The sequence below is a fragment of the Melanostigma gelatinosum genome (genome assembly GCF_949748355.1).
Source record: "Melanostigma gelatinosum genome assembly, chromosome: 12".
In the NCBI taxonomy this organism is placed as follows: Eukaryota; Metazoa; Chordata; class Actinopteri; order Perciformes; family Zoarcidae; genus Melanostigma; species Melanostigma gelatinosum.
Genome location: NC_136645.1, coordinates 14251393 through 14271626, shown reverse-complemented (window position 1 = coordinate 14271626; position 20234 = coordinate 14251393). Strand labels below are relative to the sequence as shown.

Here is a 20234-nt window from a genome sequence, read left to right as displayed (position 1 = left end):
CAGGCTGTGATGCGTGTCAGCTGTGGTTTACTATATTTGGTCATCTGTATGTATTCTGGAAATGATGCTGAAACAGTGGGAAATTAAGTCATTGATAACTGCGGTCTATCTTTGACCAAAACGTCACACTTGTGAAGTTACGGGAACAAGAGTTGCAGAGAAAATGAATGATGTAATTTTAGACTTGGCCAGTGATAGAGTGACAGACGGTCATAGTGTATAAACCCCGCATATCATTTTGTTTGGTTCATTTCATCTCCGCTGCTTTGCTACACTCTGTCATGTTAAAAAAGACAATTTGGAATGTTAAAGAGGTTAGTTGATTTATTGAGCACTTTGAGGTCAGAGGTCATAGGCTGTGTAAAGGCACAGAAGGTCAGAGATGACGGTCGACACATAAACAATTGAAAATCCCATTCTACACACTCCTCACAAAGAAACAACTATCAACAACTCAGATTCTCATAAACTATTTATAGTAGATTCTCATTTGCTGAGATTTAAACACAAAGACGTAAAATGCGATATCTGCAAAAATAGCTGCAAATGAGATACATCCTCTTGAAATCTACACTTTTCATGTCAGCGCTTATTTCCTTTTGCTTTGTATGTCTCCAGATGCCGCATTAGATCTTCAATACGCATGTCCTTCAAGTGAACCAGGTGCTCTAACCTGTTCACTTTCATCTGCAGGATCTACACACACACGCACGCACGCACGCACACACACACACACACACACACACACACACACACACATGCAAAAGGATGAGGTTAAACTAGGTGAGGTTCATTTCTAAAACTGTGAATCATCTCACTGATGAACACTTCCTCAAGTAGCAAAAGGAGATGTTGTACATCTGTGTCATTACTCTTTCCTAACATGCAGATGTGGCCACAGGCGGAGAAGAAAAAAAGTTATATCCGCTGAACAGATACTGACTCACTGACCACTGCTGACACAGCTTATGACGCATATGCATCACACATCTAAATGTCTCTCTCTCTCACAGACACACACACACACACACACACACACACACACCTGCAACAATATTACATTTATGACAAAACGCTTCCTCTACAGGAAATAAAACGGAAGACGACTTTGTGTGCAGATGTTCTAACAGTCATCCAAGTGTTTCCAGGTTTGGTGTGTGTGTGTGTGTGTGTGTGTGTGTGTGTGTGTGTGTGTGTGTGTGTGTGTGTGTGTGTGTGTGTGTGTACCTCCACGGTCTCCTGCAGCGCCATGACAGCTTGCTCTTTTTCATGCAGGAGTAGTCGTAACGTAGGGTCCATGTCCGGGTAAAACTGCGCTGTGTGCTGCGGTTTACTATACAATAAAAAAGCAGAAGACACATTCATATTAGGAGCACTGCTTTTGATTCATTTAAGTCATATTAAAAGCAACATTTTTTGGTTATACCCTTTTTTTATTCTGCTCTTTTCGTCTTTTATCGTCTCTCCTGCCATCTGAACCACACGTATCTCTTCGGTCTGACGAATTTCTGAAGACAACAAAACAAAACTATAACATTTGTCCAACTATAATGTGAACACAACATGGTAACTAACAACTCTGTAGTTGTTAGAAACCTTAAAGGACTCATCCAATAAATCTTACGGACACAACTAGGGCAAAGGGAGGAGGATGGGAGGCAGATAGGCGATGACCGTAAGCAGAAAGAGGGAGAAGACAGGGAAGTAAGATTAGAAGGTGGAGAAAAGAGAAAAATGAGGAGGCCTTTAAGTCCTGCAGTGCTGAGCTCAATCTAGTGATAAAGGCCATCTGGTGATGTTGCGAGCTGATATGAGGACCTGGGCTGTGTGTCTGATAACAGATGGGGAGTAGATGGAAGAGGAAAGAGCAAAGGGAGGAGGCACTGGCCTGAGGTCAGTTTTACAGGGTAGTTTCAGGGACAGATGAGGTGTGGGAAACGGAAAAAAGACATGTCACCAATTCACTCCCTGAAGGTGGTGGCATTCTCTAATCTGTCCTGTCTGATGCTGTTAAATGTAGGTATGTATTCTGTGTCTCTGTGTGGTCGCTGCTATCTGTGGGAAAGATTAGCAACAACACAGAGATGTGAGCAGGACACAAATGCTGACAATAATAGGACAGGCTGGAGAGGGAAGGGAGTAGAGAAGATCTTGGAAATAATATGATTCCAGAGGCAGAATCAGCCTTCACATCAGTCACCAAACAGTCCTCTCGGACACAAAATATGCTGAATATGCTGATTTTGTGTTTGTCATCTGACCAGTAGATACAGCACGATTAAAATAGTCTAAAATGCCCCTCCCTGTGCTAAAAAAAAGGCACATTTAAGACGATGCAGCTTCAGTAAAGGTTACAGACTGACTGTGTCAGCTATTACACTTCACAAATGACACATAAGGACATATCATGCACGAGGCGTGCGGTCCACACACGGTCATAACATTCTTGTTAATTCAGCAGTCTATGTTTCTGTAGCCTATTTGCATTCCCTATTCCACTGACTTAATCACAGGATCTTCTTGTTGTAAGTTCTGCAGAAATCTTAATGTCCTGTGATGTAACGTAATGTCAAATATGGCAATAGACATGTCGGTCGGAGGATAAAGTTGTTACAAATGTGTGGATCGTGGTTTTGTGTCCATTCAATCACAGAATAACTACCTGTGTGAGGTTTCTCCTGGGCTCCGGTGTCATAGTATTCCAAATCCTGAGTTCAGAGGAAAAATGTGTTCAGTGGTTATTTTTCTAGCAACAACGGAAGACAGAGGACCAGAGAAACTATTTATTTTGTAATTAGCCTTCACATATAGAGGAGAAGGGACTTATGCTGTCTCTGAGCACACACACACACACATAGACATACAGTACACACATCTGTAGTGTGCTCCAGTTTCTTGTCTATCTTCTCCCTGAGAGCGCTCAGTACAGGCTCTATCACTCCTGCAGTGCTCAGTACAATCCTCTTCACTGTGTCCTCAGGCACGTGGAAGTTCAGCTTGGAAAACACCTTCCTGCTCACAGAAAAAACACACATGCAGATGTTTCTGATAAAAACAATGAATAACCAATAAATAACCTAGAACAATCTAAATTACTTCCAGCAGGTTTAACCTATGATGATGTCCGGTGATGATAAATGCAAAAAGGTGCCAATTTGTTTACAGTGAACATAAACTCTGGCTGGCTGTGTGCCACATCACTGGCCTGGGACAGGATGAGTGGGTGTGGGTTGGATTGGTTCTCATGACCAGATGCAGAGGCCCTCGGTAGTGCTCAACAGAAGTTCTGCCTCAGTGTTTGTGACATTTTACCGAAAAGCATTACACAATTTACTGTCATTCGGATGAAGTGACATCAATTGCGACACCGACTTTTGTGTCGAGTGTGCGTTTGTGTAAGAATGTTCTGGAGCGATGTGGACATATGGACAAAGTCAGATTGTGAAAATGTGAATATTTCCTACTCAGGGGGCAGTGGCTGTGTGGCATTCATGCAGACACCTTCCTTCCTTTTCACAACCTATATTTAATAATAAATACAAATGATGATTATTATGTCTTGCCTGTTGAGAAGGTTCCAGTTACTGAGCTTCTGCTGTGTGGAGTTTGTTGCAGTGTAGTTGTGCAGGTCAACAAGCTTTGGGAAGAAATATTTGACAACCTCTGCAGCCATCACTGCAGAGGGTTCATCAGAGACGCGGAGTCAGCTCAAGTAAACACATAAACAAACAGACATGTAAGCTGATAAACGAAACAGGTCATATTACTCCTGCTGCTTCACCTCCTGCTAGCAAAGCCAAACGCTAACTTATACCTCCGTCGCTGAAGTCCCTCGTGATGTGTCTCTTGGGCCGGGACAGCGATATTTTGTCTATCCATGCGTACAGCTGCTGCAGTTCATCTTCGTTCAGTTCTCCGTCCATTATTCTTCAAGCGACATGTGTTTTCTCAAAGACCCAAACTGCTCAACTGAGTTAGCTATTAGCTTGTTAGCGTCACTTGACAACAGGTTGTTGTTTATGGCGTTGTTAGGCAAACGCTAATTAACTATTGCAATACAGATCACGGCCTCTGGGGGATAAATGACTGCAACACTGATCGTGTGATTGGGGTGATTCGCTTTTATTGTTAGCTCCATTTTACAGACAAAAAAAAAAGAGATCTCAATAAATAGGAACGGTTCAAATGAAGTTGCATTTAAAAGTTTGCAGGATAAACCAAGGCCACTCACCACTGTAAGGAAAGACCACAATCATGGGCATGATGAGTGAAGGACTGTGCCTGCTGCATAGAATATGCAATATAAAATCCCTTGCAGAATTAGGCTGCAATCAACACGTATCAAATCAACACACATAACAACAGCGTGTAAAAATTCAGTCTCCCAATGTCAAGCATACCGAGTTTAGTACAAAAATGTTCACGAAAAAGTCAGAACTTTTGTGGTGTTTTCTAAATTAAAACAATTTGTAAAGTGCCCTCGTTGGTGCCACATTTTAAAATCCCTTAACAGCATTATTCCTTTTTAAAGCAGTACCAAAACCTCTGTGGGAATAGTAGCAGTAAAACAGTTACAGCATCAACAATAGTGCAATTGCCTCATTAAGTATTCACGTATCCAAGCATCAAGGAAGAGAGACATTTCCCTTAAAAATACAAAACAGATCATCATGGCAGCATAGCCACTTGTCATTTATAAAGCACATGAAGTTGAGTCTGTCAATCGCGGCTTCAGGTTTCCCCAATCAACATACTGATGGCTTACATAACCAAGACACAGACGGCGGTAATCCTCAGGGAGAGCATTGGCAGAAAAGCTCTGTCACTTATTATTGACGATCCTTCAGTGGATCTTGCTTCCACTTTAAACCAGACAAGCGCTGCCTGAGAGGATTTCTAGGTTCTTCTTAGGTGTGACAACAACAATGTCCTCAGTCAGAGGATCTCAGAGTTTACATCAGGCTGAATTATTCCCTCTGTCATCTGGGCCTGGTGGGGGGCATCAGGGCAGCTCTCCCTGCAAGCTAGGAAAAAACAAGTACTGTTAACAAACATCATATGTTTTCTTCGTTATCCAGTGGTGGCCAGGAGAAGTTCATGTGCTTACTAACTCACCAACACCGAGCCACTGCATGCTCATTACACTGTGATGTTGGGATAATGTCCAAAACCACAAACATCTTTATAAACCTAAATGCCTTGAATAACAGAAGGAATGTCTGAGTACCAGCTGCCAGGATTTGGAGGATTTAGGAAAGTCAAGTTGACTCTGCTGCCATCTGAATACATACCAGCTGAGTGTGTGGCAGCGGAGACCGGACTGCAGAGGGCTTTGGCTTCACTGGAGGCATTGGAGGCTTTGGCTTCATGATCTTAGAGAGAAGTGGTAATGGCAAGAACAGTTAAACGTGTGCATGCTAACGTATGGACATTGTAGGTCAAATGACTTGCAATGTCACTTACTGGTTTTGTTGTTGCAAGTGGTGGCAGAGGTCTGGATGGAGGCAGTGGCTTATTCTGACAAGAAAGGTAAAAGGACAATTAATACACAATTTAACAAAGCAAACTATTAGAGCCCTTAAAAAGAAAATAAGACATTTCGATATGCAATTTTACCTCAGCAAAGATTGGCTTGCTTGAAACAGGCCGCATGAACTGCCTTACATCCTAAAGGATTTATTTATTGGTTGAAATACAGTAGGGAAAAAACAAAACTAAAAAACTGCAACACTACACATACACAATGCTATAGTGAAGGCAAAGCAGCAGATCAGATTACCTGGTACAGGGGTACAGCTGACAATTTCTTGGGTGGCTGTAAGAGACACAATCAGAGATTAGTGAAGGTGAAAGCTTGATTCGTCTTTTTTAACCATAAATCTTACTGGCTTTTGCAGCTTTATAACAATGATGGCCTGTTAGTGATTTAGAATATCCATGGAGCTCATCTGTTGCCATTGTGTATCGGAAGCTCACCACTGGAGCTGCTCTGCTGGGCTTCAGTGCTCCAGTATGCGGTCTGGCAGGAGCAGAGAACAGAGGTTTGCAGGCTTGAGTGGCTGACGATTCAACAAATGTAGGCTGGCTGATGTGTGTGGACCCGAGACGAGGGCTGCCTCGTGCACCACCGCTTGACCGAAACAACGGGTTGGATTGTCCTGAGGTAGACTGGAGGCATCTAAGAAGAAAAACACACAGACGCTAAAATTAAAGAATGGAAATGTCTATGTGGCTGAATATACAAACATAAGCGACCAAACAGAGACTGAAAGAAAGGAATATTTTCAAAATAATTGTCTGTACCTCTTTGCAGGTCGCCTTTTTTTGAAGCAGCACATCAAACTCACAATAACCAGAACCGACAGCAGGACTAAGCCGACCACCAGTGACAGAATAAACACCAGCAGACCTGCATCTGTGCACACGAACAAACACACACTGATTCTGACAATATTCCTCCAGGGATGAGCACGTCACAGAGTACGTCACTCGCTCAGGATACGAAATGCACTGTAACATGATTACTGCATTTGTACCAACTGACTGGGGAATTCCATCCAATTAGTGTTCATGAGAACAGAGCACATTTGTTTGAGTCCATGAGAGATATATTTCAAGTATTAAATCCTGGTGAAAAGCAGAGCAGAGGAGGAACAGACACACACAGCCATGTGTAGAGCATGGCAATCAAAAGGTCAAGCATATAAAGACTTGTGCTCTACCTTCAGGGAGTTCAGACTGCTCCACATTGCAGAAAGGTGGGGCCCAGCCAGGGTCGCAGTGGCACTTACTCTCATGGTTGCAAACCTGCCAGAGATCACACTCACAGTCAGTGATGTCATGATGGCGATGCAGCACTGCAAAGTGTTGTGAGGGTAACAGATTTCTCACCCCGTGGTTGTTGCATTTGGCCGAGCAGTCATTAGTCCCGTACACTTTTATGTTTGGGATGTCTTGACACCGTTGGTTGTAACATACCTGAAAGACATTGACACAGTTCATTCATCTGGAGTCCACAAAGGGTTTTTTTGATGCAACCTGGGCAGTTTTCTTACCATGTTGGTGCCACATTTAGTCCCAACAGGCACCATGCCCAGATCTGCAGGGTAGTTATCTTCAGGATTCATAGTTGCCTCATTGCATGTGTCTCCATTTCCTACTTTGTAGAAGGACTTCCTGGATGTCACTGGAAACTCCCAGCCTCCGGAGCAGAACAGTGTCCCACACGATTGATCTCTGCAACCAAAAACCACAAAGCAATGATACCAACGATACCACACTATCAATACGCACTGTTACAGTGCTGTTATGGCTTTTGATTACATACCGGTTTGAACATCTTTGGTTAAACAGTGTCTTTCTGCAGTTTCCATACTTGTAGAAACAAGCATCTGGAGCTACGTCAGCATCTAAACAGAAATCATAGCAAACAAGATTACTGCAGACGTAAGAGTCTTGGCGTATCAAAGAACATCTAAATCAAACCGTAATTCACTCGTGTAATACCTGGTCCCCAGAGTCTCTTGCAGTGTTCCTGCCGTGATGGACACTGTCCATTGTAGCAGTATCCTTTTCCACGGTTGCAGGACAGGCCATTCTGGGTGTAGGCGTCAGTCGGACAGGAGGCAGAGAAGCCAGTGCAGTATTCTGCCAGGTCACAGTTTCCTGTCTTTGGTCGGCAGACACTGCCTGTCGGTTTCAGCTGCAGAGCGGAGCGAAACACAGATGGTGATGTACCAACTTCTGAAATAAGAACACTCACACATAACCAGCCAGACGGCAGAGTCAGACAGTGTCTAGCTATATGGTAACACAGTTATCATCGGCGTGACTTCAGCTACAGTAGAGAGCACAAAGTGAGTATTACTTACTCTGCAGTTGTGGCAGCACTCTCCCTCTGCACACTGGGCTCCTGCATTTACTTTACAGGTAGTGGCATTGCAGCAAGGATTCTTGCACTCCTATGAGTCAGACAGAGGGGTGCAACTCATTACAATCCATCTCCTTTGTGTGCTTTGGTCGTGTGCTGATATGTATGCACCATGTGTGCTGCACAAACCTCTGCGGTGCCACAGTCGCACTCCTCTCCAGGCTCCAGGAAGGCGTTTCCACACACTGGCCCTCCATAGATGCGAGCAGCAGCGGGAGTATCCAGCAGGCAGGCAGGGTTGATCTCGTCCAAGAACCTGCTGAGCTGGTGCTGACTGCAGCTACTGAACAGCTCTGGATACACAAGGCTAGAAAAAAGAGAAAATAGAAGGTAAATATAAGCTTCACTTTGGGTTACAGAAAAGTCGATTTCGGGGAGTTAATGTGCATGTGGTGAGAAACTGTGCGTACCCAACGCTCTCAGCCATGATGCAGCCTCTTTTTGATGTGAAGGAGCCACAGACACAGTTTTCGGAGTCATGGGACAAGCCCAGGTTGTGACCCATCTCGTGTGCAATAGTAGAGGCCACTCCTATTGAGTTAGTGTTGTGGTCCTGTGTGTAGTAGACAAAAGTGCAGTAGAAATTAACATCACACAACTCCCATTCACTTCCTTTTAATTTCTATATTTCGAAACAAAAATGTATATTTACCTCATTGACAGCTCCAGAGTTAGAGGTGCACATTGCATTGGTGTTGGCTAAGCCGACAGTGGAACCCTCGAAATCCACACCTCTGAGTGAGGAAGAGGAACAATTTAACACACCATCTTGGCATTGTCTTTTTAGTGGCGAGTTGGAAACAGCTGCGTCTTACGTGATGAACTGTGCGTTGTCGTGTTTGGTCCTCGGCAGCAGGCTCCGCTGACGCCACTCGAGGAAGCGACTGAGGGTGAGCTCAGGGTTAGTGCTGACCTCCACCTGATCTTTGTACGACCAGATATCCAGACCGACCAGCATCACGCGAACACCCACGGGGCGATACAGCTGAAACAGAGCAGCATGCAAGCACACACTGAAGAGTGGAAATGAACCCAAAACTGAATGAACTGTCAAGTAATGCTATAAATCACAGAACCAATCATTGATAATGCTGTCACAGGAAACCACTGGGCCTAGTGCAGTCTGATGATGCATTCATGCTGGACTCTTCTCTTTCAGAGTGTGCAAAGAGGATCGGGAGATATGTGTGAAACATAACAGCTTAGGTGGGAAGATTCGCAGTTAAAGTTAGATTTTCACAGTGAGAGAACTTGTCCTTGCTTTGATTGGTCATATTCCAGTCAGTAAAGAACAGATAGTATCAGGACAGATTTCTTGTATTTAATCCACAGTGAAAATGATGTCTGATGAAGTGCCCGACACGTGGCTGTGCTGCCTTGTTAAAAGTCGTATCTGCCGCCAAAGAAAATACACTAAATTACTGGTGAAAACAAATGGAATACTTTATTAGTCCAGAAGGGAAATTTGCATAAAATTACAAAACATTACGCTTCGAAACTCATCTGAACTTTAGAATGCCCTTATTTTATTGTCCCAGATTATTTTGCTCTAAGATCAGTGCTTTTTTTTTTACATCACAAGGTTGAATCGTTTTACCTGATAAACAACAGAGAAACAAACATACCTTGTCCACGTGGTTTGCTATTTCAAGCGCTCTGGCCTCTATCGTCTTCTTACTGCCAAACTTCTTATACTAAAAAGAAAGTATTGTTTGAATTAGTCATACAACCAACAACATGTCAGATATAAAAGATAATCTACTTCTTGTCTAAATGTCTATCGTGCAGATCATTATCATTAATAGGCTGCATCTGCAATAACTGGCTCAAGCAGAGAAAGGAAAATAGGGAATCAAACCTCCGTGTGGTCGACCACCACAACCAGCTCCACTGTCTTGGGTTTTCCTGTACGGTCTTTGGTCTGGGCTCTGCTTTTCTGAATAAGACAAAGGTGAAAGATATCAACAATACTAAATATAGGAGGATCAATATATGTACATCATAAGGAATTAGTATGATGCAAAAGTATGAATTTGTCTATTGAAATGTGCAAGATTATGTCATCATTTTCAAATGCATTCAGATCTATTATGTCTCTGCTCCTTGTTGTCCTTGTCTTATTTTTCACCATGTTCCCTTTATTCTTTCCCTTTGTTTGTCTCAAATTGTTACATTGAAGTGAAGTTGCAACAAAAACTTTTGTGAATTAATAAATTATCAAGAGAAAAAGTGTTTGTTTTTTATTATATTTTATGCAGATACAGAACTACTATGATACAAGAAAGGTGTATTGTGATAATTGTCAGAGTTATGGTTCAGAGTAGTATTTGTTTTTTTCATAAAATGATGAAATGTAAAAATGCAGCACAAAATATTGGGAATCAGCTGTAAGCTTCAAGCCCTGGTGTATTTCTGTATGCGTCTTTACCAGGCTGCCGAGCTGGAACAGTCCAGACGGACGAGCTCCGTGATCGTAGAAAGTGGTTGTGTTTCCATGGGAACAGGAGCTCCTCTTCCTCCTCAGGTGTTTGTAGTTGTAAACGGCATGGAGACCCTCGTCACTGTGAGCTCTGGAGCTCGGTCTGTCGCCCTGCTGTCCCGCCTCGGCGCCAGCCAGAGGTTCCAGAAGGTACATTTGGGCCCGGAGACGCACAAACCCCCTGCAAGTGGACACAGGAAAACTTTTTCTTCAGCATGTCTTATTCTCAAACAGATCTCCATTTAACTGCTGGACCTGCCTTTGTTTATCATGCTTCCCAGCTTCTACAGACATTGACACTAATAGTCTTCTATAGCAGACAGAAGGCATCTTTGCATGGCCCTTTGTTGTTTAGGTTACAGGTTTTCAGACACAGAGCGACGGGACTGATCCTCTCTTTGGATTGGACACACTGGTCATGAGTCACAGAGGCTGACTTTCAGTCTCAAATCGTTATGGGGATCAATATCATTCAATTTGGCACTCTACTTTGAGAAACGTTTTTGGAATTAGACATACAGAATGAAAAATACACTTGACATTACTCACTTTATTCCTGAGCAGAGTCCCACGCTGGCAGAGGAGTCCTCTACTCCCACGACGTGCCCATGGTAGTAGCAGTGAACCTGAACAGACATTCATTATTTGTCACAGACTAAAAGGAGAAATTTAAACTCACACCTCAGTTTTTTCACAGTGCAAAAAATGTGGTCCAATTTGAAGAATAAAATATTGTACATGGTTGTGTCAAGATGAAATGACTTAACCCTGTGATGTAAATTCCTCTTCCACATAAGACTCAAGAATTGCAGTGGGTGGTGTCACGTTTAATAAAGAGGAACTTTATGGTTGAGAAACTTAAGTTTCTCAGGACATCAGATGTTTCGAAATAAAAAATGACTGGCAGGTATTGCATGAAGTGACGTTTGTAGATGAAAATGATGAGGATGACTAATTTCTGTTGAATTAATTATATATTGATAAAATGGATTTCATTGTACAGCATTGACAGGTAACTTGGTGTACATTTGGGAAGTACTGTACACATAACTGCAGGCACATCTGCAATTTACAAACCCTGTTTCTTGTGTTTAACAGTTCAGAGCTGTGACTTTGATTTTAGACTGAGGACAAACTAACCACACCAGTATCTTACAAAACTGCAAAAATACCAAATACAAGAAAGCAAATGTAGCAATATGGGAGGGCAGGTGGCAAATGATATCCTGCATTTAATTCATTCATTCCTGTCCAGTAAAATAAATCTTTGGCAGTATTACACAAGCCTGATTCCAGACCTCTGAATCGTCCATATCTCCGTTTATTCAGTAAATGAAAAAGAATAAATGAAAAAAGTGAAACAAAATGGTAATTCAGTCAGATTATTAGACGAACTAACCTAAACCATTTTACACTCAAGCATACATTTAAGGCTTACAGTCTAAATGTCCACAACACAGGCATCTAGTTCTGATATATCACATTAAAATAAAAGATGATGATAAATACAAGGATTATATCATGTTCGTGAAATAGAAGTGACAGAAAGCAAAGGTACATACCCTAAGATCTGGAGTAGTTGTGATTTGGGTGCCCTGATCAGAACAGTGTGTCACAGAGAAGTTTTCCCCGACAAGATCTCTGAGAAGAACAGTTGTTTTTGTTTTTTACTCAATAATATTGACAAACGAAGAAAGAAAGTACAGTATGTATGGACCCGCTCAGTCAGAAATAAATGCGCTAAGAACACAATCCCAGACATTTTAAGTTTCCTCACTTGTTCTTTTCCAGGTGCAGTGTGTAGTTTTGCCCAACAATCGTCAAAGAGTACTGGAGTACATCAGGGTATATCTACACACACACACACACACACACACACACACACACACTCACACACACACACACACACACACACACACACACACACACACACACACACACACACACACACACACACACACACACTCACACACACACACACACACACACACACAAAGAGAGATGAAACTTAAATACATCTACCCAAAGTTAAATAACTATCCGAATTGAAGAGCAGAGTGTGTTACCTGATGTGTAGCTGCATCATTGATGAGAGATGGATCTGTCAGCCTCTGAGGGATCACTATTTGGTACTTCATCACGTGAGGTAGAGTCCTCACACTGCCCGCAATTATTCCTGCAAGTATCGGGGATATTGTATGAGATAAAAAGAAAGAAAGAAAAAGAAAGGAAAAGAAAGAACAAAAGATAAGTCGTACCCCATGTGGAGAGTAAAATCCAAACAAAAGATCCAGAACATGGCATGTTGCTCTACCGGACGGACTCTGTCATTGTGAGCTTGGCAGTCTGAAGGAAAAAGGCTCTTCAGCACTCCGCCCTCTTTGCTGTGCAATATCCTGAAAATTACCATTTGAGGTTGACAAACCACATGAGCCACAACCAGAGCCGGTAAAAAAGTTTCACGGTGTCCCCCCCTCCCCCCTTTTTTGTTACAAAATTAGCGTGAGTTGCTGAGTCCGCCTATAGATTGAGTCACATGATTTCACAGGGATTAAAACGCTCTGATGAACCTCGTTTAGAAAACGTGCACAATTTTGCAGTTTCTTGAAAAAGAAAGTGGGCTGTCCACTCAATTACCCCTCAATCGTTGTTATGAGACTTTAGGTTTATTTGAACGTGTTTCTCTCTGAGACATTGCTTTTTGTATTTACCACCACACAGACACACATTTCTATGACAAATGGAAACTAGAGTAATACTCACGTACAGCTTCATGTAGACAGATTTTACAGGGCAGATTTCTTGTATTCAATTATGGGACTCTCCTTATTGATATAAAAAAAACACCCAGTACCCAATATCAGATGACAGAGACCCACTAAAGCCCGTTAGTGGCATTTGTTGCCACCTACTGGTAAAATGGGAGAATGTATCAGACTCGTTTAAAGGATGTACAGTCTCATATCATAAAGAAAGGCCCACAGCCCAGCATGACAAGGATAGAGTGATGAACCCCCGCTGGATCTTCGTCCTCGGTGTGTGCACCCATCTGGGTTGTGTGCCCATCGCCAACGCCGGAGACTTCAGAGGCTACTACTGTCCGTGCCATGGCTCCCACTACGATGCTTCAGGAAGGATAAGAAAGGGACCTGCTCCTCTAAAGCTGGAGGTTCCCTTCTATGAGTTCACTGAGGAGGACGTAGTCATAGTGGGATGAATACTGGAGCTCTGTCTCAGTTCCTCCCTGTAATATGTATTTTTTAGATGGCTCCGTGTGAGAGTGACATAAAACGCGTGTATTTACTGTTAAAGACATATTTCCAACTCTATGATTGAGCTATTGTCTTCTCCCTCGTAAAAAAGTGAGTTGTTTTTCTTTGATTGATCTGCATCACTTAGCTTGATGTCTTTTGATTCACTGACATTTTATTTGTTGTTTTAATCTCTATAGATTTCTTTCATTCCGCACTATTTTTAGCATTTAGTATTTTCCAAACAGCATTATGGAACACAATGTATGAGGGCCGGGTGTGATCAGGTCCAACCCCTTTGCTGCCGCACCAATCCTGATATATTGTGTTGGAGCTGTGTGATAAAGTCAAAGGTGGGGCCTGTTTCATGGTTACCTAAAGTTGAGCTGGTAAAAGTGCTCATACACATGAACAAGAGGCCTGGGGAGCACAATGATTAGGGTAAGATGATGGTACGATCAAGAAAAGCCACCGGCAATCTAAAAAAGTATCGACAAGTTGTGAACACATTCAGGAATGTGTCGGCCTGTTGATCAACTGGAAGGAACTATAGATCGAGATCAGGATGTTGTTGGTTTGTGACTCCAAAGAATGTGTAGATTGCTTTATCTCAGGACCTTTTCATCCTTTTTGAGTTTGTGTCAGACAAGATGACAATTCTATACCAGCAATGGCAGCAGCAAAGAGTGCAAACTGCCAAGTAAGATAAAGAACTATTGAGTCACACTCCAGTCACTGATGGATTTAATGCTGACGAACAAAGTGTGCCATGTACAACTGTATGAACCAGTGAAATACACAAACCTTCTACTTTTTATTGATGAAATCATTTGAATACAATATACTGTGCACAGATGCAGGTAAAACCATCGTCTTAAACTGACATTACCATCAAATCAATCAATATAATCATCAAAACTATTTCAAACTGTACAGTTGGCGCTCATTCAGTGAATAACTTTTTGAATTGAAATCAGTGGAGTTGAACCGCGGTTAATCATGTGTAACTTCAGAGGTGACTCGTGCTGAAAGCTTTTATCACAAACGGAAACTTTACTGCAACCAGAACAGCTAAAGGGGATTGTTTCCTGTGTGGGTATTCATGTGTACCTTCAGATCTCTGTTGCACACAAATCTATTACAGCAAACTGAGCAGCTGAAAGGCTTTTCTCCTGTGTGGGTTCTCATGTGTGTCTGTAAATGTGAACGCTGGTTAAAAGATTTCTTACAGACTGAGCAGCTGAAAGGTTTTTCTCCTGTGTGGGTTCTCATGTGTGTCTGTAAAGTTCCACGCCTGTTAAAAGATTTCTTACAGACTGAGCAGCTGAAAGGCTTTTCTCCTGTGTGGGTTCTCATGTGTGTCTGTAAATTTGAACTCTGGTTAAAAGATTTCTTACAGACTGAGCAGCTGAAAGGTTTTTCTCCTGTGTGGGTTCTCATGTGTCTCTGTAAATGTGAACGCTCGTTAAAAGATTACTTACAGACTGAGCAGCTGAACGGTTTTTCTCCTGTGTGGGTTCTCATGTGTGTCTGTAAATGTGAACGATCGTTAAAAGATTTCTTACAGACTGAGCAGCTGAAAGGTTTTTCTCCTGTGTGGGTTCTCATGTGTCTCTGTAAAGTTGAACGATCGTTAAAAGATTTCTTACAGACTGAGCAGCTGAAAGGATTTTCTCCTGTGTGGGTTCTCATGTGTCTCTGTAAAGTTGAACGATCGTTAAAAGATTTCTTACAGACTGAGCAGCTGAAAGGTTTTTCTCCTGTGTGGGTTCTCATGTGGTTCTGTAAAGTTCCACACCTGTTAAAAGATTTCTTACAGACTGAGCAGCTGAAAGGTTTTTCTCCTGTGTGGGTTCTCATGTGGTTCTGTAAATTTGAACGATCGTTAAAAGATTTCTTACAGACTGAGCAGCTGAAAGGCTTTTCTCCTGTGTGGGTTCTCATGTGTCTCTGTAAAGTTGAACGATCGTTAAAAGATTTCTTACAGACTGAGCAGCTGAAAGGATTTTCTCCTGTGTGGGTTCTCATGTGGTTCTGTAAATGTGAACGCTGGATAAAAGATTTCTTACAGACTGAGCAGCTGAAAGGCTTTTCTCCTGTGTGGGTTTTCATGTGTCTCTGTAAAGTTGAACGATCGTTAAAAGATTTCTTACAGACTGAGCAGCTGAAAGGTTTTTCTCCTGTGTGGGTTCTCATGTGTCTCTGTAAATGTGAACGATCGTTAAAAGATTTCTTACAGACTGAGCAGCTGAAAGGATTTTCTCCTGTGTGGGTTCTCATGTGGTTCTGTAAATTTGAACTCTGGTTAAAAGATTTCTTACAGACTGAGCAGCTGAAAGGTTTTTCTCCTGTGTGGGTTCTCATGTGTATCTTCAGAGTTCCACTCTTGCCAAATGTTTTCTCACACTCGGAGCATCTAAAATGTTTCTCACCAGCGCTACATCTTGAATCACTGACACGGACTTCATCAGGTTTCACATAGTTTAAACCTGACTGAGGTTCTCTGGTCTTCTTCCCATCACCACCCTCATCAGTGTCAGAAGACTCTCCAGTCTTCTCATCAGTATCTGGTTCTGGATGTCTATCTGGATCCAAGTTCCTGTCTGGTTCTGGTCCTCCACAGTCTTCTCCATCAGCTTCTGTTCTCATCTGTTTAGTTTGTCTTTGATGAAGCTGTGAGGACTGAGCTTCCTCTTCTTCATCTTCACTCTTCACAGGAGTGAATGAGAACTTGACATCAGCCTCCTCCAGACCGTGAAGCTGCTCTCCTTCCTGACTGGTGCAGAGTTCCTCCTGTTCTTCTTTAATGTGTGAGGGCTCTGGGTCCTCCTGGTCCAGACTGGAGCTCCACTCCTGCTGCTCAGAGGGAACCTCTTCTTTAACCAACAACAGCTGCTGGACGTCTGCAGGAAAACAGTAAACGCACACAGAGGGGTTACAAAGACATTTTAGAATTGAGCAAATAGTCTCCTGGACATACACTTCCAGAGTATCACCAGAACCAGATAATACAATAATGTAATCAACTTATGTGACCATGAACACATGAACCATTTTAAGCTGCCAAATCCATGTGGTGTTATCAAAGAGAACAAACTTGTACTTTAAGTTGAAATATTTCCTGTCATCTAGAAGCTGAGAGAACAAATCAGCATACCTGCAAACTCATAAGAGGTGAAGGAGGTGCCCGTATACGCATCTCTCCTCTCAGTGTTTTGTGAGCCCTGTATCTTTATACTTTATTTGAACTTGTCCAGCACAGGGACGCATTATCTTCACCCACACACAAGCCAGGGTTGGGCCACATTGTGTGTGGGAGTCCTGGAGTCTCAGGGATGGGGAAGGTGCTGTTCCTGCAGGTTGCTGCACAATATCCCACCGACTAACCCGATTCACAACACAACTAGTTATAAGTTTTAAGCTACCACCTGCGTGTCAGAGCTCCCTCTTTGTACGGGGAGCGCCTCACCCGGAGATTCAAACCTTTGCTCTATGACACACGCAACACTATTGCAAATGAGCACACACACACACACACACACACACACACAATACTGTTATGTTCAAAATGTCTCAAACAAAAGGTAAAGGAAAAAGCCCCCCTCCTTGTTCCAGAGGAGAAGAAGCATGCAGAGGAGAAGAGGCAGCCCCCCCCCCCCCCCTGCTCTCTTTCTTCCATCATTAAGCAGGGCCGAATCAGCTGGTTGAAGTTTAAATCAAAAGGAATTTAATATACTAACAAAAGAAAATGCAGTTACAAACTGAATTACACGATCAGCAGTAATATTTCATGAAATAGAGGCCCCATCCACACCACATGACAGACTGGTGTGTCCGCCTCATGGTCCAGATGAGGTCTGATTATCTCCGGGGATTCACAGTTTCTTTGTCCCTCCAAAGTCTCTGAAATGTCTCATATTACACATTCCTTAGCCCATCGATCAGCTCAGCGATTGGCTGAACCCGTCGGACTTCAGTCGGCCACTTCCTTGACCAATTCACCCCCCTTCTTGAAGGCTGTGCTCAGAAACTCTTCAGCAACATCCCCCTCTCTCTGACTTTATGGCGGTGTCATAAATTCTCTGGTTTCTCTCACAGTGCACAACAAATTCAGTAACTCTCCCTTTAGTTTAAACCTTCTATAAGTAAACATATTGAAACACATAATATACATCGCTAGGAGCGCTTTAAAACTTAAATTCCTCACAATACGTATACGTTTAATGCCTGTAAATACCGCAAGCATATTTCTACAGTAGCGAGAACCATCGCCTATACAAAATTAAGTGATTCGTTTTCATTTAACCCTGTTACTGTATGGCTTAATATTAACTTCCACTGTTACTGTCAAGCCGTTAGAATTGTGGCCTATCTTCTATTTACAATTAATATGCATTCAATCCGGTTCAATTATTGAAATCATGAAGGTTCAGGCTCCTTAACACTCATTACTTCAGGGCCTTTGGGAGCAACTGCACGTGGGACAGTTGGGACCGGAAGTACACTGGCTGTGGTCATTACAGTGAACAGTGTGATGAGAGGGCACGTGAGCCCTTGTTGCTGTACTTCGTCTCATTGGAGCAGAGGCTGCAGTTAGCATACCCTGCCTTATCAATGCATCTAAAACACTGACAGCGGGAAGCTGTACTGCTCTCTCTTCACGTCTGTTTAGACCTCCACCTTTATCCAGGCCCAGCTCCACTCACATCTCAGCCCTGCGTCAAGCTGCGCTACACACACAACATCCTCTTCATCTCATCAGTATCTGGGCCTCATGTTTCAAGTTATTATCACCACGAAATCGCCTCATTCTACTTTGAGTTAAACAAAAAAAAAACTGCAACCAGAACCGCCGGTGTTCCGGTTTAACGTTAATGAGTGACCGCGTGGACTGAACCGGAACACGGAGGGTGATTCATGTTTCATCACGTTATCCTCCTAAATCTTGATAATGATGAGCGTTAGCCGTTGACAAAGTTCCGCATGCAGTGGACGTTAACTTAACCAAACAAGTCTGAACGGTAACGGAACTTAAACGTTAACGGAGGGAAATGAAGACGGTGTAGACATCTTAACGCTGATTGGCCAAGACCCGACACGTCGCATCAAATATGTTTTATTGCGAAGATCACGACATCACATTTTCTCCCCGTCTCAATCCAATCTGAGAAACGCTGGCTGACCAGTTGACCCCCCCCAAAAAATAAAAACTATACGGATCTACACTCACGTGGATGATATATTTTAATTCAAAACGGCTTATTTCGCAGAAAAGCGACACGTTTGCAGGTATTAAATCAGGAGAAGAAGAAAACTACGAACTGCAACAGAGTCTCACTCCAAACTACATTAGAAGTTATCAGCCGGAGCATGAACAGTGTTAAATAAAGTGAACCTACGTGCTCTTTGTATCCGGATTTCCGGGTTGAGAACAGCGTCCAGAAGTTCCCGTTGTCGCTTATTCGCCTCTTTTGAACGAGAGAGTTCCTCCTCGTACTCTGCTATCGTTCTTTCAAACATACCAAATATCTCTTCATCAGCCGCAGTTAGTCGCTGGTTGATTAAAGATCTCAACATTTCTACGTGACATTTTCTACTCGACATTTTCACGAAACCTACATGCTAAGCTAACTTCAATAGCTTTAACGTTATAGGCTACCAGGAGATTAGTCTTCTTCTTCTTCTTCTTCTTCTTCTCCTCCTTCTTCTTCTTTCACTTTAATTGCGGACTACAAACCAATGTTTAAGGCGCCACCTTCTGGACCGGAGTGTGTAACATCATGACTTTATGACAGTTATCATTTAAACACAATAATAATGTTATTTACAACTTCAAATCGAAATAAACTGGATTCTGCCCCAAGCTGCGCGTTTCCGTCCGGATTAGTCTCCACATGCGAGCGCCAGCCGTTTGAGAGGAGAACTTTCGCGGAGAAACTGCACAATCAGACAGCAGACTAGCAGGAAAGGGAAGCAGTACATGCGAAGCTTCTCCAGCTGAACACCAGACAGGTTTGGCTAGCTGGACGACGTCATGCTAATAACTTATTTAGCTTTTTAAAACAACGGGGACGGATCCAGCACGGACAGTTAGGGAGTGAGAGACATGAAGCACCTGCTAAGACATGATATATAGTTATAAATACATCATTATATATATGTGTGTGTGTGTGTTGTATATTAAAGTGAATATTATTATACGATATATATATTATTATACGATATATATTATTATATGATATATATTATTATATGATATATATATATATATATTATATGATACTGAGACTATAATAAGATGTCCTGATGTGTTATTTACTGCATCTAGCAAACTATACCTACAGAACTCCATTTCAATTGAAACATATTCCTGAGTGACTTTTTTTGCAGGCAATACTAATGTGAGTTGCCATCGTAAGACAAAATAAATAGACTGAGTTGTAAATGTTTTTGCTGTCCGCTACTTGTGAGAGGAAAGGTAATTGTATGCTACAGTAGAGTTAACAACTGACAATTAAATGTTTGTTGCACATTGGAAAAATCACATTTCATATCAGCAGCCTACATATATAAT

The 20234-nt window shown here is 42.4% G+C and overlaps 3 protein-coding genes across 4 annotated transcripts; all 3 read right to left on the bottom strand.

Moving 5' to 3' along the window:
• Positions 1-576: 576 nt before the first annotated feature.
• spef1 (sperm flagellar 1) lies at positions 577-3923 on the bottom strand (the record flags this gene model as incomplete). The annotated part of the gene is made up of 7 exons (XM_079279942.1): positions 577-696; positions 1228-1333; positions 1427-1508; positions 2663-2708; positions 2865-3012; positions 3564-3675; positions 3815-3923. 7 exons carry the CDS (start codon positions 3921-3923, stop codon positions 583-585), a joined length of 717 nt encoding a protein of 238 aa, XP_079136068.1. The 3' UTR covers positions 577-582.
• A 189-nt stretch (positions 3924-4112) lies between these two features.
• Positions 4113-12729, bottom strand: LOC306785855 (zinc metalloproteinase-disintegrin-like berythractivase). 2 transcript variants are annotated; one of them, XM_079280389.1, is made up of 25 exons: positions 12668-12729; positions 12476-12585; positions 12187-12260; positions 11972-12050; positions 10959-11035; positions 10359-10590; positions 9789-9866; positions 9556-9624; positions 8746-8915; positions 8583-8664; positions 8341-8483; positions 8060-8237; positions 7872-7961; positions 7507-7702; positions 7328-7409; positions 7056-7236; positions 6892-6978; positions 6723-6807; positions 6304-6415; positions 5977-6178; positions 5780-5815; positions 5617-5667; positions 5464-5517; positions 5292-5372; positions 4113-5024 (listed from the first exon to the last, which is right to left on the bottom strand). In XM_079280389.1, exons 1-25 carry the CDS (start codon positions 12711-12713, stop codon positions 4980-4982), a joined length of 2640 nt encoding a protein of 879 aa, XP_079136515.1. In that variant the 5' UTR covers positions 12714-12729; the 3' UTR covers positions 4113-4979. The 2 variants fall into 2 exon arrangements, with proteins under 2 accessions (XP_079136515.1, XP_079136516.1); XM_079280390.1 differs by lacking the exon at positions 5617-5667.
• Positions 12730-12773: 44 nt separating this feature from the next.
• Positions 12774-19270, bottom strand: LOC306785736 (uncharacterized protein; the record flags this gene model as incomplete). Its single annotated transcript, XM_079280193.1, has 3 exons — positions 19060-19270; positions 16150-16563; positions 12774-12805 (listed from the first exon to the last, which is right to left on the bottom strand). Exons 1-3 carry the CDS (start codon positions 19262-19264, stop codon positions 12774-12776), a joined length of 651 nt encoding a protein of 216 aa, XP_079136319.1. The 5' UTR covers positions 19265-19270.
• Positions 19271-20234: the final 964 nt, after the last annotated feature.